The sequence below is a fragment of the Crinia signifera genome, chromosome 7, assembly GCF_055691185.1.
Source record: "Crinia signifera chromosome 7, ASM5569118v1, whole genome shotgun sequence".
NCBI lineage: Eukaryota > Metazoa > Chordata > Amphibia > Anura > Myobatrachidae > Crinia > Crinia signifera.
Genome location: NC_139223.1, coordinates 75,356,225 through 75,375,973, shown reverse-complemented (window position 1 = coordinate 75,375,973; position 19,749 = coordinate 75,356,225). Strand labels below are relative to the sequence as shown.

The following is a 19,749-nucleotide window of genomic DNA, read 5'->3' as shown; positions in this document are numbered from 1 at the left end:
AAAACAGAAGAATATCATTTTTTTTAATTAGTGATACTGCCAAACAAAGAAAGAAAAAGCAATATATTTTAAAAGTTGACATGCAATGTAAACACCTTCACGACTATGTTAAGCTATAAGAACTGCCCCTGCTTGGATATTCAACCTAGAGATATTAGAGCAGCATTTTGTACCGTGGCACACTAGTGTACCTTAAGCTGTTCTCAAGTGTGCCACCAGAGCTAGACATGCCCACATTAGTTTACAGCCACCACCACCAGTTCAACTTTTATTCACTCGTCTCTTGTTTTCATGTGTGGGCCAATGTATTTTATTATTGTTACCTGAGGGGACTAGTGTGTTTGTTTTTTTATATGGGGTCCAATGGGTTTGTTTGTTTTCCTGTGGGGACCAATTTGTTTTTTTCTCCAAGGGGGTGTGATGGTGTGCCTTGGCAATTTAAAAAAAGGACGAAAATCATTACATTAGAGGAATCCCATAACGATGAAGTTATCACATCACATCCATCTCCACAACGCATTCGATTTTTGCCACTGACAACTGCTAGAGTTCTAAAACTGTTTTTATTCTTAAAATAAACACAGCAGGAAGTATTTAACACTGCATTGATTGGCAGATAAGCAATAACCATGGTAAACAATAAGGCACTTGTCAGAGATGTGTGGCCACATCATGGTCCTGTCCCCTTCTGTGCTATTACGTAATGTACAACATTATATAGTGGGGTTGGCGCAATGGTGCATTGCTTCAATGTGAACTCCTGAACTGCACTCATGAAATGGGCATTATGCAGAAGCCTGGCACACTCGCTTGGGAAAGTGGCATATCTATAATTGGTGGAGGAGTGCAATGTACACAGGACCATGAGACAAGAGGTCCACACTCTACTCACTCTGCACTCACATTGACTATACTGACATTGGGGGGTTATTCAATGTTGATTGATACCACTAAACTAGCAAAATGTTTCCATTTTTTTTCCACCAGGTGAATCAACTTTTCACAGGCGCGTCCTCTTCAATGTTCTAAACTGTCGTTATGCCTCCATGCGGGAATTGGCCAATGAGGCTGTAAGTGGGTGTCTGCTTCTGCAGAAATCACTCGGAAAATGTCACTGCTGAGAATTTTCCAGAGACATACAGTACAAAGTAGAAATATCTCCAGGAAAATGGGTTGGCCAGAGACATGCGCATGTGCAGTAGACTATGGCACAATTTCTTCACTGTCCATGAGAGGGGAACTTTCATGGAGACTGCACACAGGACCCCTCTGCTAATTAAGCTCCCATGAGTATTAAAGAGAATTAATATTTCTGCAATATACTGTCCATATTAATAAAAATAATCAATGTAGAAACTGCATAACCTACTGTAGCTATAGTTACCTGATGATAGCAGACAGCATTTATCACATATGGGACCCCATGGTAGTTGAGGTTTTCCACATTGTGCTTCAAGCTCATTAATAGCTGGGAGTTTACAGATGCTTTCTCCATTCCAATGGAAACATCAATCCTTCTAGACCCCATGTTGAGTGCTATTGCCCAAGTCTTGTTGTTACTGGTATTGTTAAATGCCACTTCGAGAGCAGTCTGCATTGGAATTCCTGTAGAACACAAATACAAGTTATATTATTGTATACATACAATTATTGAAACAAGCTTTCTCAGAGACTTAAAAGTATGTTTTTACTATTTCATTTTCTTAAAATGAACCATGGCCATTAAGCCACAAAGGCTTGTGTGCACAGTTGCGTCAGTGGTTTTATCTATATATATATAATAGGCTAACTACTCCTCACCTCTATGAGGTGAAGTACCACCAATGACCATTACTACTATGTCATAACAGAAAGTGAAAGCAATTTTTGCATATACACTGATTTGTTTATATCCTTGCTGGATACTTTCTTAACTCCTACAACCTATTGGACCCACTTCAGTCAGGCTTTCGCTCTCAACACTCCACTGAGACAGCACTGACTAAAGCAGTCAATGATCTGGCCACTGCTAAATCTAAATTTCTCAATTCTTATTCTTCTAGATCTCTCACCTACCTTTGACACTGTCGACCACTCTCTTCTCATACAAACACTACAATCCCTAGGTCTTCAGAACACAGCCCTTTCTTGGTTCCTACCAATCTAATCGCTCTTTCAGTGTTCACTTCTCTGATTCTACCTCCTCCTCACTACCGCTGTCCGTTGGAGTACCACAAGGTTCAGTCTTAGGTCCTTAGGTTTTCTCAATCTATACCTCCTCTCTTGGGAAACAAATCAAATCTTTTGGATTTCAGTATCACCTGTACGCTGATGATACTCAAATCTATCTATCCTCCTCGGAATTGTCACCATCAATATTTCTCTGTGTCTCTGAATGTCTTTCTGCCATTTCATCTTGGATGTCATCTCGCCACCTCAAACTCAACATTTCCAAAACAGATTTAGTTATATTCCCACCAGCCAACAGTAGTTACCAACTGATATCTCTATCACTGTTGAGAGCACAAAAATGAATCCTACTCCACAAGCTCACTGCATAGGTGGTCATCCTAAACTCTGAACTGTCCTTCATTCTTCACATTCAATCTGTCTCTAAATCGTGTTACATGCATCTAAAAAACATATCCAAAATGCAAAAACTCTAATCCATGCACTCATTATATCACACATTGATTATTGCAATGGCCTCCTTCCTAAGAAAAGACTCTCCCCACTACAATCCATTTTGAATGCAGCTGCGAGGCTGATCTTCCTGGCTAGACGTTCATCGTCTGCTGATCCGCTCTGCCAGTCCCTCCATTGGTTGCCTATATATTACCGCATTCAATATAAAATACTTCTACTTACATACATTACTCTGACTACACCGACTTATATCTCTTCTCTTATCTCAAAATATATCCCCACCCGACCTCTCCACTCTGCACAAGATCTGCGTCTCTTATCCACACTCATAATCGCTCCCACTTATACTTGCAGGATTTTTGTCGGGCAGCACCCACCTTATGGAATGCCCTTCCATGCACACAAAGACTCTCCTCTAGCCTCCAAAATTTCAAGCATTCCCTGAAAACTCACCTCTTCAGGCTAGCTTATCAGTAGCTTACCAGTAGCATTCATATCTAATTGCATCCCATCAGGACTGTCTACTAATGTGATGGGACTGCCATACTATGGAATTCTATCCTTATGTATCCCACCTATTATCCCTATAGATTGTAAGTTTGTGAGCAGGGCCCTCCTACCTCCATGTCGGTTTGTATCTACCCAGTTTGTTTAATCACTGTTGTTTCCAATTGTAAAGCGCAACGGAATATGCTGCGCTATATAAGAAACTATAAATAAATAAATATGGAGAGAGGGAGCTGAGAAGAAGCAGGTAGAAGCAGATAGGGACTGGGGGTGAGGTAGAATGGTTGCGGGCTAAAAAAAAGTGAAAGTAAAAACTGTCACAGCTCAAAAGGAAGACCCAATTTTGTCAGGCTTTTAACTAGTATATATATATATATATATATATATATATATATATATATATATATTTATGAAGAACAGAAAGAGAAGAAAAATGTTAGTCCTAAAAAGTGTGTCTGAAAAAATGGGAAAAGAATATCAGATTGGAAGTATAGGCCAGCTGATGTACACCACTGATAATATGACAACCCTTGATTCTAGCACTGTGCCTGATTATCCATTTTGTTGGATTATCAGTGGTATAGCGACATCCCAACAGCTTACCTTCATGCCAGCCACCGCCATAGGCTTGGGCCACACGCAGAGGTCAATCGGGTCCCATTTATTAGGACCTGCTTAATAGGAAGGAGGCTGTGTGGAGTCACACACAACTGCAGAATAAGATCCGGTCACTACCAACTCAATTTCATGTAGATCACAGAGCGGCACAGCCTTGAAATCCATTTTGTCCCGCCATCCTGTCCATCCACAGCATGCTGCAGTTAGATATGGTGGCTGCAGACCCCTCCCGCATATGTGTGAAGGGCTGCATAGGAGCCTTTTTTCAGGGTCCTTCCAGCCAGGTGGGTCCCACTGAACTGTGCTCCAGCCTAAACCTGCCTAAGCCTGACTTCCTCCTGCAGCCTAACCATGCCCTCCTGCAGCCTTACTGATCCCTCCTGTGTACTAAGACTGCAGTGTCTAAACCTCATGCAGCCTGAACACCCCCCACCACCACCACCACCGCAGCCTAACTCTACCCTGCAGCCTAACTGAGCCTTCCTACATTTTAACTTCCCCCACCCTGCAGCCTTACTGAGCCTTCCTGCATTGCAACTTCCTCCACCCTGCAGCCTGAGCCTTCCTGCATTGTAACTTCCTCCACCCTGCAGCCTGAGCCTTTCTGCATTGTAACTTCCCCCACCGTGCAACCTAACGGAGCCTTCCTGCATTGTACCTCCCCCACCATGCAACCTAACTGAGCCTTCCTGCATTGTAACTTCCCCCACCGTGCAATCTAACTGAGCCTTCCTGCATTGTATCTTGCCCCACCCTGCAGCCTGAGCCTTCCTGCATTGTAACTTCCCCCACCCTGCAACCTAACTGAGCCTTCCTGCATTGTAACTCCCCCCACCCTGCAGCCTAAACCCTCCTGCATTGTAACTTCCCCCACCCTGCAACCTAACTCTTCTGAGTTCAGATTAGAAGAGGTGCTGGACTATCAGGTGCCAGATAATAGATGTTGTACCAATCAAATTAGGGTGGGCCATTCCTTTAGACTACAGTATGTCCTCTCTAATTATTGCCCAGGTCAATCTGAGCTAGCTGACCATACTCACATTGGTGGCTGACCACATCCATTAAACATAGGCCCCTATCACTGCATTCCCTGTTGGGCTGTTGATGACTACGTGTGACACTGCATGCACTATTAAATGCAGTCACAGTAATTCTACAACTTCACAGGTGTGGCCAATGTGGGGCCCTTACGTGGTGGGAAGAATTTCCAAGCCAAAGTGAAATGTGAAAAATGTATGTATGGGACTACTGGATTTAATAGAATGAATTTACTTTTATGAATACCAAATGATCAAGAACATTTCATAGTATTAACCATACCTGCACTCTGCAATGAAACAATGTTGTGTGACAACATCCCTTTTACACCATTCTCTTGGTCAACAGCGTTTGAAAGATCCACACACATCAGTTTTGTATCCACCTGGATGCAGACCTGCCCATTCTTGTGTAATTCTTCTAGCTGGATGTTGGCTCTCAGGTTTGTTTCAGCAGGTAGTCCGTGGGTGCCATTTTGTGTGAGGCTGAGAGTAACATTATGATGGCTGCCGTTGCCAAAGACGTTTCTGTTTCGGAGATGTATTTGATAGAATACCTTATCCTTTACTAAACTTATATAACCTAAAAATAAATCAAATCAATGGTTTGTCAGAGGAAATGTTATTGTAAAACATCACACACGTATAATTTTACTTTATTATTTATGATACAAACTTATTAAATATCAATTTCAGAAGTAATTTTATACATATATGTATATATAGGAAACTGTAGGCAGCGGCACTTAGCTCCAGACTGATGCAGGTAAATACACAGGCAGTGCCTTACAATATCTTGGTCTATCCAGGACAAGAAATATGGTGCGGTCGGTGGCACTTAGCCAGTAACAGGAGTCCCACAAGTGGTCTTTGATACCAACGTTTCAATGCTTTATTGCCATTTTCGTCAGGGTGCTTTTATATATATATACACACACACTAGTAAGCCCGCTCGAAGCAAATGCTTAGAAAGCTAGTCTGTTACCTCGTGATTGCCTTTGTGTTTGTGCATTTGTGAGAGAGAAAGCATAGAAATGTAGTGCCAACCGATGGCAGTGTTTCGGAGACACACAAATGGACACTAGACTGTATATATATATATATATAGTTCATTGCCCCATGTGTATGCCCCATTAGATTTGATAGATCTGGATTTTTAACGTTGGATCTGAATAAATTGCATTCTGTGCATATAGCTCATCTATTACTCTATCAAGTAACATAGAAAATAAATACGATATTCCTCAAAGGAAAAAAAATCACTGAAAATATTTTCCTTTAAATTGCTATAACACCAGCCATGTCTAGCATGTTGTGTATGGTGGGTTCTGGTCAGGAGTTATTATTTATTCATTAACATTCACTTGTGTAGCACCAGCACATTCTGCTGGTGAGAGCTTACATTCTAAATGGGAGGGGCAGACAGACAGGAGTGACACAACTATTTTAGTTGCCCTTCTTTGTAACCTTTCTAATGTTATGTAGGTGGTTAATTCTTTCCATTACCTATAGCGATGTAACATACTATATGTACTATACAAAATGTATAGCTAATGAACTGACCTTCATTAATGTTCTTCTTTTGCTTTAGAGATCCATCAGCGGAAAACTGACGTGGTATAACAGCCAACCTGTCCATGTTGTGCACAAGATTTCCGGTAAATGACAGCACAAGACCCACTTTTTGCTCTTTTGATCCTGATAGGTCAATTAGTAAGAATCTGTCTGTAATATTAAGCTGAGACGTAAGGGAAACTCTGCAATAAAAAGAAAGATATTGTTATTATGTCACTGACTGTTACGACAAGCATTATATAATGTTATCGTATATTGGTGATTGGTGACCATGTGATGAATTCTGTGGTGGGTACAAAAAGATAAATGCCTAATAGTGTAGTAGTTTATAAACTCTATTAGGCACTAATATATAATCAAAATCAAAAGTAAATGATGACCTTGGTGCCTAGATAATAAAAAGCATCCCAGACAAGTAATAAAGTAATAAGGCACAAACCATAATAAACACATCTATAATACTGTATACAGTACTTGCACTCCATATGGCGCCCATTTATCATGTAATATCTGCGGCTAAATCCCCCCAAACACCAGTTTTTGGGGATTAGCAACAAATATTATGTATCACCTAATTGTATCAGGATGGACCGCAGCAAGAGTCTTCTATCCCTGCTGCGATCCCTCCTGCGCCGCCGCCGGCCGCATTCCCCATAGGTAGCCCATTGTAGCCTATGGGCCACAGACTGTACTGCCACCAGGGGGGTCAGCGATAACCATGCATCCGCAGAGCACCGGCACCAGGCTGAGCACATCTCAGGGACGGATTCCTTTCAGAGCCCTGTCCCTGCATGTACAGGGTAATACATTCCTGTGATAGGATTGCATATTACAATGCAATCCTGGGTGGTAATATTCCACCCAGATCGTATTGTAAATGTGATCCTTAATAAATGGAACCCTAAATGTGATGAGTGGCTTCTCCCAAACAATATTCTGCAGTTGGCGTTCCACGACTATTACATTAATTCCCTGGTCCAGCAAAGGAAACTGAACACGGGGTTCAGACTGGATCCGGGATATTGCCGGGGCTTACCTCTACTGGCACTTGAAGATGACATCATCAAATTCTGGGAATGTAGCTCTCCATATGCAGTGAATAAGATCCAAGTTGGACAACTTGGTTTACCCGTTTACAGAGTCCTATAACCCATGTCCTTCTAAGAACATCCCAGGTAGCTAGCTGAGTTGGATTTACACTGAGATGTAAACCGGGTTAACCCGGCAATAACCTATGTGTTTGAGGTGGTGTAAAAGAGTATCAGATAAGCAACATTTTGAATATACAGTTCACAGTAGCTACAATTTACGGATTGTATATTTAATAGTTTAAGCACTATAATGAGGAAGGTCTTCTTGATACCCTAAGTGCCAAATATAAGCAGTTGCTTTTATTGGGCCCATAAGTGCCTTTTTATTAAAAAATACAAAACAAGTGTAAAACTAACATTGACATTACTAATAGGCGCCTACCTTGATGGCAAGACTTTGCCAAATACTCTGATGCAGGCGGACTGTAGATCAGCTGTTAGAGCTTGTTGCATAGACATAATTAGACCAATCGTTCTTATGTTTTTCCTACTCTCGTGGTTTACATCAATTTCCATTAACACCATATCTTTGCCATTATAATGGATTATAAGTGTGCCATTGGTGTTATTTGAGCCATATTTTTTTCCTGAAGCTTGAATCTATATATAATACAAGGTAATTTGCAGTGAGTGATTATAACACATAAAACATATTAATCTCAAGTGAGGTAAACTGAAGGTCATTCTGTAGGCCCTGAGATCAGAGAATGGGTAAGAGATGGGATATTTGAAGAAGAGAATGAAGCTGAGAAAGCAGCGTGTCTGAATTTCAAAGGTGTCTGCAAAAACTATTCAGAATCACAAATCCAATCAATACTCTGTGGGTGTTCTTCTAATGTCTTGCACAGCATTCTCACTGGGACTTTTTAATAGACAGCAATGGGTATGGTGAGCAATGATCACCTTAAGCGTTATTATCACAGCATTTCTAACATGGAAAAACGTTACCAAGGTGCGTGGAGACCCATGGCCTAATTCAGGTTTGAATTTGTCCCCGTTCTGATAGTGGGGGGTCTGTGCATGCGCATATTTGCACCTGCAAAGTGGGGGGTCTGTGCAAACGCCTTTGTCGCCAAGTGTTTTGTGGGTGTCCCCATGAAAACGCTGGGCGTTCCCTGCTTGGGTCGAGCGGCTGACATCACATGACGTCAATGCCCACTTCGTTTTGGCGATCAGCGACTGAAATAAAAGTAGGTGCAGACCGACGAGGCCGACGGATGTTTATCAGCGAGTGTATGCTGCTTAGTGAGGGGGTCTGATTTAGGCCCCCAATTTGCTGGCGGACTTCTGCTGGTCTCAAAGATACATTCCTGAAGCACAGTACAGAAGATCATGATACAAATCTACAGTAAATTTGAACTTCTTTGGTGTGGAGGATGGGTGGGACTCATCCTGCAATTATCAATTAGACTGTGGATGATGACCCCACTCCTCTTCAGAAGAGGTGAGAGCAGCTACAATAAACAACAACTTGTTCACACTGGTCCAGAAGACCAATGGGGACTCACCACAGCAGCTGCCATAAACAGGCCTGAGGATGGCATGGGGCAATAGCGAAACAGCTGTACCAGGCCTTGAGGGGGGCTGATAAACCTAGCTGTGACTGCTGCCTACACTGCTGTACAATTGGAAGAATGCAGGCAACTATAAGAGTCCATCTACATAGCCGCAATGTACAGTTGAAATACAATAGAGGAACCACGGCGGAATAATGTTGGGGCTGGCTGGAGGGACAATGGTGGGAGCTTGCTAGAGGAACACTGTGGGGGCTCTCTGGAGGGACAATGGGGGGGGGGCTTGCTGGAGAAACAATGTGTAGGCTGGCTGGAGGAACACTGTGGGGGCTGGCTGGATCGACACAGTGGCAGATGGCTGAAGGGACACTGTGGGCGCTGGCTGGAGGGACACCATGGGGTTGGATTGAGGAAAACTGGCATCTAGTGGAACACCTTGAGAGCTGGCTGGAAGGACCAGGTGGTGGCTGGATGAACACTGTGGTGGCTACAATGATACTGGAAGATGGGCAGTGGTGATCGCCAAAGCTAATTTTTTTAAACATGTTCAATTTATCATGGCTTTATTTTGCAGGGGTATGGCTTATCTGCCGATCCTTTCGCCAATACATTGACTGGGATGCAGGGGAGGAGTGGCAGTGGTCTGGGGTCCCCTTGTTCTGGGACCCCATCAATGGGAGTTTTCCATGGTCCAGTGGGTGAGTATGTATTATAAGACAGACAGTGTCTAGATAGTCAGTCAATAGGTGGACCTCAAAATGTCGACATGGAATAGTTGGGTACAAAAAAGTCAACAGGGCCAAAAGATCAACATGAAAAAGGTAAGTCACATGAAAAGATCGACATAACTCTTTTCACTTTTTTGAGTCAATGACGGCAACTGTCAAAAAAGATCCCCAACTAGTGTAATGCATACCCTCACATGGCTCCCTATGCTCGACGCACTATTATATTCTCGCTCTATGCCAACATATATGGTGAAGTAAGAAAAAGCTAGTTAAATAAGGTGTCTGGCATCTACCTTTTTGTTGTTGACCATTTGACCCTGTTGACCTATTTCATGTCAACCTTTTTCATGTCCACATGTGACCCTTTTGACCTTGTTGACCTATTGCAAGTAAACTTTTGGGGTATACCTATTGACTGTTTATGTAGACACTGTAGATCTATCAACCAGAACCACCCTCGGTGCGGGACCCCATAAGCGGTGGTGTGGTCCAAGGTCCCCAATTGCGACTCATGGCATCATAGCCCCACCCCGTTCAGTTGGCTATATTAGCCAGCATAAAACAAGGGGCAGGCAGTCGGATTGTGGAGGAGGAGCTGGCAAGTGCTCCTGAAGATTCAAAGCCCTGGGTGTGTAGTAACCATGGAAAGAGTGCTTAAAGGCCGCAACTCTCCAGGTGAAGAACACCAAAGATGCCAGAGTAAGCCTGACCCGGTCAAGGCGGCAGCCATGCAAAAGAGCTTAAAGGCTGCTGCCCCCAGGTAAAGGTGCAGAGAAATAAAATATTAAAATAAACAGTGTTGTGTTTTTTTTTACATATATATTTCCTTTACAGGGGGACTATACTTCCCAGACCTTAATTCTCCACATGCTGGTAATTATGGTTTTCCAAGTACCAGCGCATAGGACAGGCTTACTGGAACCTGTAATCTTACTGTAAAGGACAAAATTACTTAATACATTTTCACAAGCTATCAACCCTGCACCCACCACCCAGAGGTGCGGGGTATAGCCCTGGGATTCATCCTGGGCTACTTTGGATAGGATAGGACCCCTACATTTGGGGATCCACATCTGCACTGAATAGTTAGGGTGGATGAATGCTTTGGCCTTGGGACCCCATCAAGTATATCCTCTGAATGTGGCATTGCCCCCCTGAAAGTGGAGCCTGATACTGGTTCTAAAAATACTGGCAACCCCTACTCATTTTTTTCCACGTATTTTTAGAACCAATATCGGGTTCAAGAGCAAGGTGCTGGTTATGCATTTTAGGGTGGGCCCCCATATGTTTTTCCCCCTAATTTAAAGCTATTAAAAAAGGGTTAATTTTGGTTGTAGTTCAAAAGTAGAATTAGGACAGGTAGGGATAGTATTACCATCCATTATTTTCATTTTCTCCATGTGACTAGGAAAAGGACTGTTGATTGAGGTTATGTATAAGCACTTTTAATATGTGAAGATACAATCTTATGATGGAAAAAATCTGCTGATCACTGAAACAAATCTGTAATGTATGGGCAAGTCAGCTAGATTGGCAAAACTATTACATATTGTGTGTATACAGCTTGCAATGCCGATACGCGCCCCTGCAGGTTCAGTATGGGAAGAAAAAATAGACTGTGCAGAGACCTCAATTTTTACTAGAAAGTGTACAATCTTTAGTACAGTATAACCAAAATGGTACAAAATCCTAGACTGTTGAAAGGTTATTACATGTCGACTAAACAGATCAGGTGATATCTTTTTTTTGAGCATGTGTTTTGATTATTTTGTGCAAAGTGAATGTTGTTTGTGTGGTACATGATATGCTTTAATTTTGATGCAAAGCTTATCAAGAAAACTGGTAACAAACGTTACATGAAAAGTACATTTTCATGGAATGACCCCATAGCCAAAATCACACTTTGTGTATGCAACTTAAGTCAGCAAACTAATTAAATCCATGATTAAAGCCGTACCTTTAAATTCTGAGGGATTTTCCACTTATATGGATGGGAAAGGTGAGAATAAAACCACATCTGATTTACCGATCTGTTAAATTGGACATGCAGCTGAAAGAGAAAGTACATAGTTTTGAGTGATTATTGTGTAACACAGTAGTAAAAAATATATTTATTAGTTTAGTATTGTATGTCCTGCTGCTGGGAAACATCCAACGTAGAGGATGTAGCTCCACTATGCTTTAGTTTGAAACTCATATCTATATATATAAAAGACTAACTACTCCTCACCTCTGAGGTAAAGTACAGCCACTTACCACTAGAGGCCACTTGATGGACCAAATTACTCCTTAACAGAAAGTGAAAGCAGATTTTGCAGGGACACTTTTGAATGTCGACATCACCTGAGTCGACCTTATGCACGTGTCGACCTAGTGAACTGTCGACCTAAGCCCAAGTCGACCTTCATGTGTGTCGACATTCAGTGGTCGACCCAATGCATGTTGACCTTTAGTCTGTTGACCCTATGATCCATACCCATCATAATGACCTTTAATGTTTACCTTATATAGGAAATATAATGTTTTTTTACACATTTTTTATTTTAATTTATATAACAAATGTCAGCTATGCTGGTATTTTTTGTGGAGATTTTACACATCACTCAGAGAGATGTTGGCATTTAAGGGTTAAAAGTACTAATTTCCATTATATATTTTGTATGAGTTTAGTAAAATATTATTGCACAAGACTTTAGAGCAATATTACGGGTGAGCCTATACAGCTCTATAGAAAATAGGGGACATTGTAAGGTAAAGTTTTTAGTTCAGCTAAGCCTGAGCATCCTTCCCCCTTCCATCTGCTCAGGCTTCGTACAGATAAGACTGAGCATTCTTCCACCTAGGATTTTTGAGAGTACCACTGGTAGAAATGTCAACCAAATAAGATGAATAAGATTTTTTTTAATTTTTGTCCATTTTTCTTGACCCATTTGGTGAATGCTGCTCTTCCTCACTCAGGCTGTAAATAATTGTTAACTATTGTGGTTTTTTCTTTAAGCTTGTAACTTGCACTGAGGCGGGGGGGGGGGGGGGGGATGATTTAATAGGATGAGAGATTCAGAAAGTGAGAGATTTAGTAAAAAAAACTCCAGTTTTTTAAGGTGGCAATCATTTACACTGCAAAACCAGTTTGATTTTGAGGTATAAACGATTGCCGCTTTAAAAAAAAAACATGGAGTTTGCTAACCAAATCTGTCACTTTCTGAATATCTCATCCTATTAAATTTCCCCTATGGTTGGTGAGAGAAGATGCTACAGCCTTCGAAGAATAACTTTATAAGGGCCAGCTCAGCAGACGACAAATTACTTGTATGATTGCAGTGTCCCCCAGATGGATTTGGAGAACAGAAATAAGGGCTAGTATCAGAAATTCTGTTATTAATTAATCATCCATAACAAAAAATGGATGAGGTATAATTTGCCAATAATGACTAAATTTATACTTAGCAGTACTCTGCCATAATATACAGTACACTTTCCATGGATCAAGGTCAATTACAGAATGCCTGTTGACACAAATAAAGCACAACCATTAGTTCAGCATTTTACTATTGTATATGAGCCCTTGTTATAGTTACATAGTTACATAGTAGATAAGGCTGAATAAAGACTTGCGGCCATCGAGTTCAACTTAGTTATAATAGCTTATCCCTTGTTATATACTGTAGCAGGCATTCCCAACCACGGTCCTCAAGGCACACCAACAGTGCATGTTTATTGATATCCAGGCTTCAGCACAGATGATTTAATCAGAATCATTAAGGTACTATTTAAGTCACCTGTGCTCACGCCTGGATATCACTAAAACCTGCACTGTTAGTGTGCCTTGAGGACAGTGGTTGGGAATGCCTGTTATATAGTATATTCTGATATTTTTAAAGACAGATTATGATTTTTATTTGTAGTATACCCTTGGATGTTTTTGTCCAACCTTATTTTAAATGTATTTATTGTGTCAGCTGACACCACCTCTCCAGGAAGAGATACTTATTATTTATTTATTAGCAGTTTCTTATAGAGCACACACAGATTCCGCAGCGCTGTACAGAGAATATTTTGCACATTCACATCAGTGCCTGCCCCAGTGGTGCTTACAATCTATGTTTCACATATATACACGCACACACAGACATTCTAGGGTTAATTTTGTTTGGAGCCAATTCGCCTACCAGTATATTTTTGGATTGTGGGAAGAAACTGGAGTACCCAGAGGAAACCCACGCATGTACGGGGAGAATATACAAACTCCGCACAATTAGGGTCCTGGTGGGAATCGAACCCATGACCTCAGTGCTGTGAGGCAGTAATGCTAACCATTACACCATGCGTACTGCCCATAATAATTCATTAAATACAGTCAATGAAGTACAGTAAACTGTACAAATATAGCTATGTTTATAATATATCTTAATGTGAACAGCATAATTGGAATAGTGGCTAGTATCACTGTCTCATAGCATTGAGATCATTAAATCAATTCCTGATGAAGGCACTATCTATGTGAATTGTGTGGGTTCCTCTGGGCGTTCTGGTTTCCTCCCACATTCCAAAAATATACTGGTAGGCTAACTGTCTCCTTACAAAAATGCACCATAGGAGGTATGTAAGTCCAGTGAAAGTGAATATAGACTGTAAGCAGGGCAGCCATCAGGGGGGGACTGCAGGGACTCCAGTCCTGGGCCAAGGCAGAAGGGGGGCCCAGGATTGAGTTTATAAAGTATAACTTATCATAAACAAAGTTAACATTTTCCCTTGAAGCAATGCAGAGGTTGAGTAGTGTAGTAGTCTCACCAGGCATTCCATGTGTCTGATAAAGGGAAATGGGGGCCCTGCCTATTTTGTCAGTCTCGGGCCCCACAATCAGAAAGATGGCAACCCTGATTGTAAGCTTTGCTGGAGCAGTGACTGATGTGAATGACGAAAATATGATCTCTAATATGTGTGCCCTATATAATTAGCTCTAAATAAATCATCTTAATTAGCATATAAAATTGTAAAGACAGAAGAACATAAAATATTGCAGTTTTAGCACAGAAAATATGTACGTCTGGTTAACGGAATGAATTGCTTGACATTTTGGGGTGTCTATTTTGTCAAATTTTATATTAGAACACTTTAGATATATACACTTTACGCCTAAATATAACAACATAGTAGTTTATACCTGAATAGTGCTGTCTGTATTGATAATGACTTTTCCATGTACACTGTGATCAAAGCCATTTTGCCTGTTTCCCCTGGAGAGAATCTCCCCAGTAAAACTTAGAGAACGCGGAAACCGTAACTGTTATGAAAAATAAAACATACACACTCAGTTTTCTGTATGCTGTGCAACTCTGTGTAATATGGAGGCATAAAATAAATACATGATGATGATGATGATAATAATAACAGTAATAATAATAATGATAATAATAATAAAAATAAAGAACATATAAGGATTGATGCTGAACTGAACATATAATTATTTGCAAACATGTTTCGTGCATTTATTTGCACTGTGCCTACTCCAGAACTGAGCACATATGTACTGTATTGAGTCATATGCATTTTGATTACATGTTCAAAGATGTGGAACTGGGTTGCAATATAGCGTAATCACATATGCATACGTCCCAACAATATACAGTGTGAATTCGTTATTCCAAACGCACCTGAAAAGAGGGCATGGCCTTGTGGGAAGGGACATGGCCTTATGACATATCTATGGGGGCGTGCCCAACATTCCCAGAGATGATAGGCTACCTGTGCACTTTGAACACAAACCATATACATGCAGTCCTCTCACTATACTCTAGTTCACATGGACAGGGATGACTAGTTGCAAACCAGTTGCATCTTCAGATTTGTACCACATTGCACGGCCAAATATACATAATGTTTTTCTGTGCATGTATCTTTAATGCGTTAGGCCCATTATTCTACACTGACAGTATTGAAACAATATAATATACTACTATACAATTTAAAATTAGATGCAGTAGTTATACAGTATGATAACTATATTCACCATGCTGTAATTTGAGACAATTAAATGGACTGCACTGTCATTATTAATTATTAATAATGCAAGTAACATTCTCCCGGTTTTCAAATCCAGTCCACAAGTAAACAGGTCTTGTTTAAGGATTTCTGTCTGTGGAAAGAGTTGGGATTATTATTAGCCAAACAAAATAGATGAAAAAAAACTATGCCTGATTAAAGAAATCCTAAAAACAGGACCTGTTCAGGGAACTTGAGCACTGGAGTGGAAAACCTTGACAATAAACAATAGTTAAAATACATGTAAATTTTAAATTCTACTACAGACCAAGAGCTATATGTTCCTGTTGATGTTAAACAAATGTCAAAGTGTTATTACCTGGAAAACATGAGTCATATCCATTCGCACAGATTGCCACAGTTCATTCTTCTTAGACTTATTCTCAAATTTCCCTGTGAGACTAAATATATCTTTCTTGTTAACTTTGATGTTAGCTTCTGCTTCATGTTTACCCTGTTGAAGTAGAGTATCAAGAGTAAAAATTTACAGGCTACATCGATGACTTTTATTGAAACTGTCACAGATAGGAATGGAATTAGGCTTGGCGACTGAAAAACAAATCATTGCAAAGTAAAACGTCAAAAGGACTCTATGTTTTACTAACATAAATATTATACAATTCTTTACACAGAACAATTGTAAAACATTTCCTGTAATGAAATACAGATAGCTTAGCCGGATTTTCTTTTTTTCTTTTAGTGATCCAATTTTGTATACAGAAACTAAATGATTGCATAACAAGGAGAACTTACAGAGAGATGTTTTCTGGTAGAGGCACAGGCTTCAATGTTGCCGGGAAAGTTTCCATGCTTGAAGGGATGCTTTAGGCCAGCACAGATCTTGAAGACATTGCAAAATTACAGAATACAATAGATAAAAATATCCTTTTCCCAAATATTTATTTAGTTTGTGAACGCTTGTTTTTTTTGTAATTTTTTTTATTTTATTTATTTATTTTTTAAATATGATATTATTTCATCCATTTGGTTATGATGTAATTGTACAATATTTTCCTCTCGTTATGTGTTTTTGACAGCTATTGTGGGGGCGTATGGGGCACTACTGTGGGTATAAGAATAGAAGGAGCCGGAGGAGTGTTTTCCACAAAGCAATCTAGGCACCTGCCTAGGGCCCAGCAGGTCCCAAGCGGCCCCATAAAGATATCCTGGTCATTCAAAACGTTCCCAGAGGAGCACCGCGCGACTACCATGTGATGTCATGGCATAACTCAGACCTGCCGGCACTCCCAAACGCCATTCAAAATGGGTAAAAAATGTTTGGACACAAAATGGTTTCATCCACTGTATGCAGGCATTCAGTTTACTTTAAATGTGACAAAGGTATAAAGCCTACTTTCAAAAGACCTAGAGCCTAATTCAGATTTGTATGGAATTCTAAAGTTTACGCAACTGAACATCTATCAGTATTCTGTGCAAATGCCAAAGTACTATATCGATGCCACCTGCAATCACCAGCAAACATACAGGGCTTTATTCTGGTTCACTCCTTCTGGCAAATTCCTTCTTAGATGGATAAAACCATGTGCACTGCAGGGGGCAGATGTAAAATGTGCAGAGAGAATTCGATTTGGGTGAGTTATTTTGTTTCTGTGCAGGAAACATATTGACTGCTTTATTTTTGCACTGCAATATAGATCTCACTTTGAAGTAATACCCCACCCAAATTTAACTCACTCTGCACAAGTAACATCTACCCCACCTGCAGTGCACACGGTTTTGTCCATCCTAGAAGGAATTTGCCAGAAGGAGTGAACCAGTATAAAGCCCACAGTGCTATGGATTGTTTAAGGGAGGTGAGGCCTAAACTGGTATCTTGCTAGGGCACCATGAGGTCTAAATCCTCTTCTGGCTGGAGCATTACTGTTGACAGTAGCATAAACTTTTCAACTTTCGAGAATTTTAGCATTTAATAGGCAGATACTGATGTTTTTGTAACATATTGGTTGTTTATCTGATTTATATTATCTTATGATCTTTTGTGATTTAAAAAAAAATATGGAAATAGTTTTCCTATTAATAACAAAAGTATTACTTATAAACAGTTGGATGAAGGTAGGCCACAATCCAGTATTAGGGTGTCTAATTGATGTTAGAATAATGTGTGTGTGTACAACTGGTGGTAGTATGGCAGAGTGTAGGTACACTCCAACAGATGTCCTGAGTCAAGAACAACTCAGTACTTAACCAGTGGGATGGTTTATATTAAGCAGTAAATGTGAACTGTATAGCCACACTCACAGTTATGCAAAGACAGACACTTTGCATAGAGCAGAGCTTGATCGGAGCATACAGGTCACCAAGCACCAGGGGTTAAAGCGAGGGGGAACGGGGCAGGACTGAGTTCCACCACCTCTAATGGTTTAACCTCCACATTGGCCCTGCACAGTAATTCTCACAGAAAGGCATTCTAGTTTGCAGGGGGATGCCAAAAACCCTACTACTGCCCTGTCTCTGCCTAATGGGGGTAGGGGAGGGGGTAAATAGGTAGCATAGAGAAATTAGTTCCCCCACCTCTGCATGACTACTTTAGCACTACTAGTGTTGGGGTTAGCGGTAACTGGCAGGGATTCTGTGAGCTATGTAGTAGACGTACAGCTCCCACTGTGGTGTTCTAACAAAGTGATAAGATAGAGTCGCTCCTGTGCCCAACTAATGGGATCCACACACGAGGAGATTTCAGGGCATTTTCTAAGCGATCTCACTAGAACACTTAGAAAATGCCCCTACATGGCTCCATGTGTAGGGACCATAGTGACAGCGATGCACAGCCCCGCGTGTCGCTATCGCCAGGTGATTATTATCCAGCATGCTGGAAAAATCGAGTTAATCGCCGGTCAGGGCCAGTGTTCTGACCCTGACAGATCGCTCACTGACACTGTGAAGTGCTGTGTGCTGAGTGATCTTGCTGAGCGATCCTGAGTGACCTACATTGCTCAGATTGCTCAGCAACATCTCCCTATGTGTAGGCCCATTAAGGGCAGTGGCTATCTTGGTTAGAGATTGCAGCCTTCCAGAAAGAGCCACTATGGAGTAGGCACAGTAGCGCTTTCTAGCTATAACAATTGACACCTAAATGAATCATTCATTATGAATAGAGCTGGGGCAATTATGATTTATTACTTACAGCCAAACTGCACTTTCACAACATACACAATTGAATAAATGCAGAGCAAGGGGATTATGTTGAAGAACAGTTTTGGAAATGCTGCTAATCTCTACACAGAATGTCAAGTTAATTTACTCACATAAGGATTATCTGTGTGGTATCCAAGAACAACGGTCTGGACGCATTCATCTTTTTGATCTAGAACCAACTTTGTTTCCAGTATATAATGTCTTTTTCGCTTATCTACTGTGAATGTCTCCTGGAGAAGGACACTCTGTGGGACGGGGAATTTAAATGGATGCCTAAAGAGAAAAGAAACTTAAATGTATGTGATGCTTTGTTCAAACGTTACTACATAGTACGTATATACATCATGCACATCTTCTTATACCTCACACATCTGAAGTGATGTCTTATAAACCTTTATGGATATATCAAACATATCTATGGAAATGTAATAGACCTTTGCTACTGTAAATCACTGACACTTCTGTTTATATCTCATACACTTCATTATACCACATACACCTCTAGTTACATATCATACACTTCTATTTATACCTCATACAATTATATTTATAATTCAGGCGCCTTTATATATCATACATTTCTGTTTATACTTCAAATTCCTTTGCTTATTCATCAAAATTTTATTAATAGCTAATACTTTTATTGATACGCCATACACACATATATTGATAACTCCAGGGTCGGCGTAAAGGTGCCCATACACGCACCGATCCCGGCGTGCGTTCTGGGCTAAAATAGCATCCCATCGCATCACACTGCATGCCTTGTGCATGCGTTGTGCATGCAATGCGATGCAATGCGATGCGATGAAAAGCAAGTACAAAAAGTATGTGCAGCACATACTTTTTGTACTGT

The 19,749-nt window shown here is 40.7% G+C and overlaps 1 protein-coding gene across 2 annotated transcripts in view; it reads right to left on the bottom strand.

The window, feature by feature from the left end:
• Nucleotides 1–19,749, bottom strand: part of APOLTP (apolipoprotein lipid transfer particle homolog) — a 331,079-nt gene that overhangs the window by 175,432 nt on the left and 135,898 nt on the right. For both annotated transcript variants that reach the window (XR_014450766.1, XM_083153345.1), the window contains exons 32-40: nt 19,004–19,166; nt 16,491–16,577; nt 16,057–16,191; nt 14,860–14,979; nt 11,653–11,745; nt 7,836–8,053; nt 6,351–6,544; nt 5,071–5,370; nt 1,385–1,605 (exon numbers count right to left, since the gene is read on the bottom strand). Coding sequence is in view for 1 of the 2 variants with exons in the window: in XM_083153345.1 (XP_083009471.1) it covers nt 1,385–1,605; nt 5,071–5,370; nt 6,351–6,544; nt 7,836–8,053; nt 11,653–11,745; nt 14,860–14,979; nt 16,057–16,191; nt 16,491–16,577; nt 19,004–19,166 (1,531 nt within the window). In the remaining variant the exon portion in view is untranslated. The remainder of the gene's footprint in view (nt 1–1,384; nt 1,606–5,070; nt 5,371–6,350; nt 6,545–7,835; nt 8,054–11,652; nt 11,746–14,859; nt 14,980–16,056; nt 16,192–16,490; nt 16,578–19,003; nt 19,167–19,749) is intronic.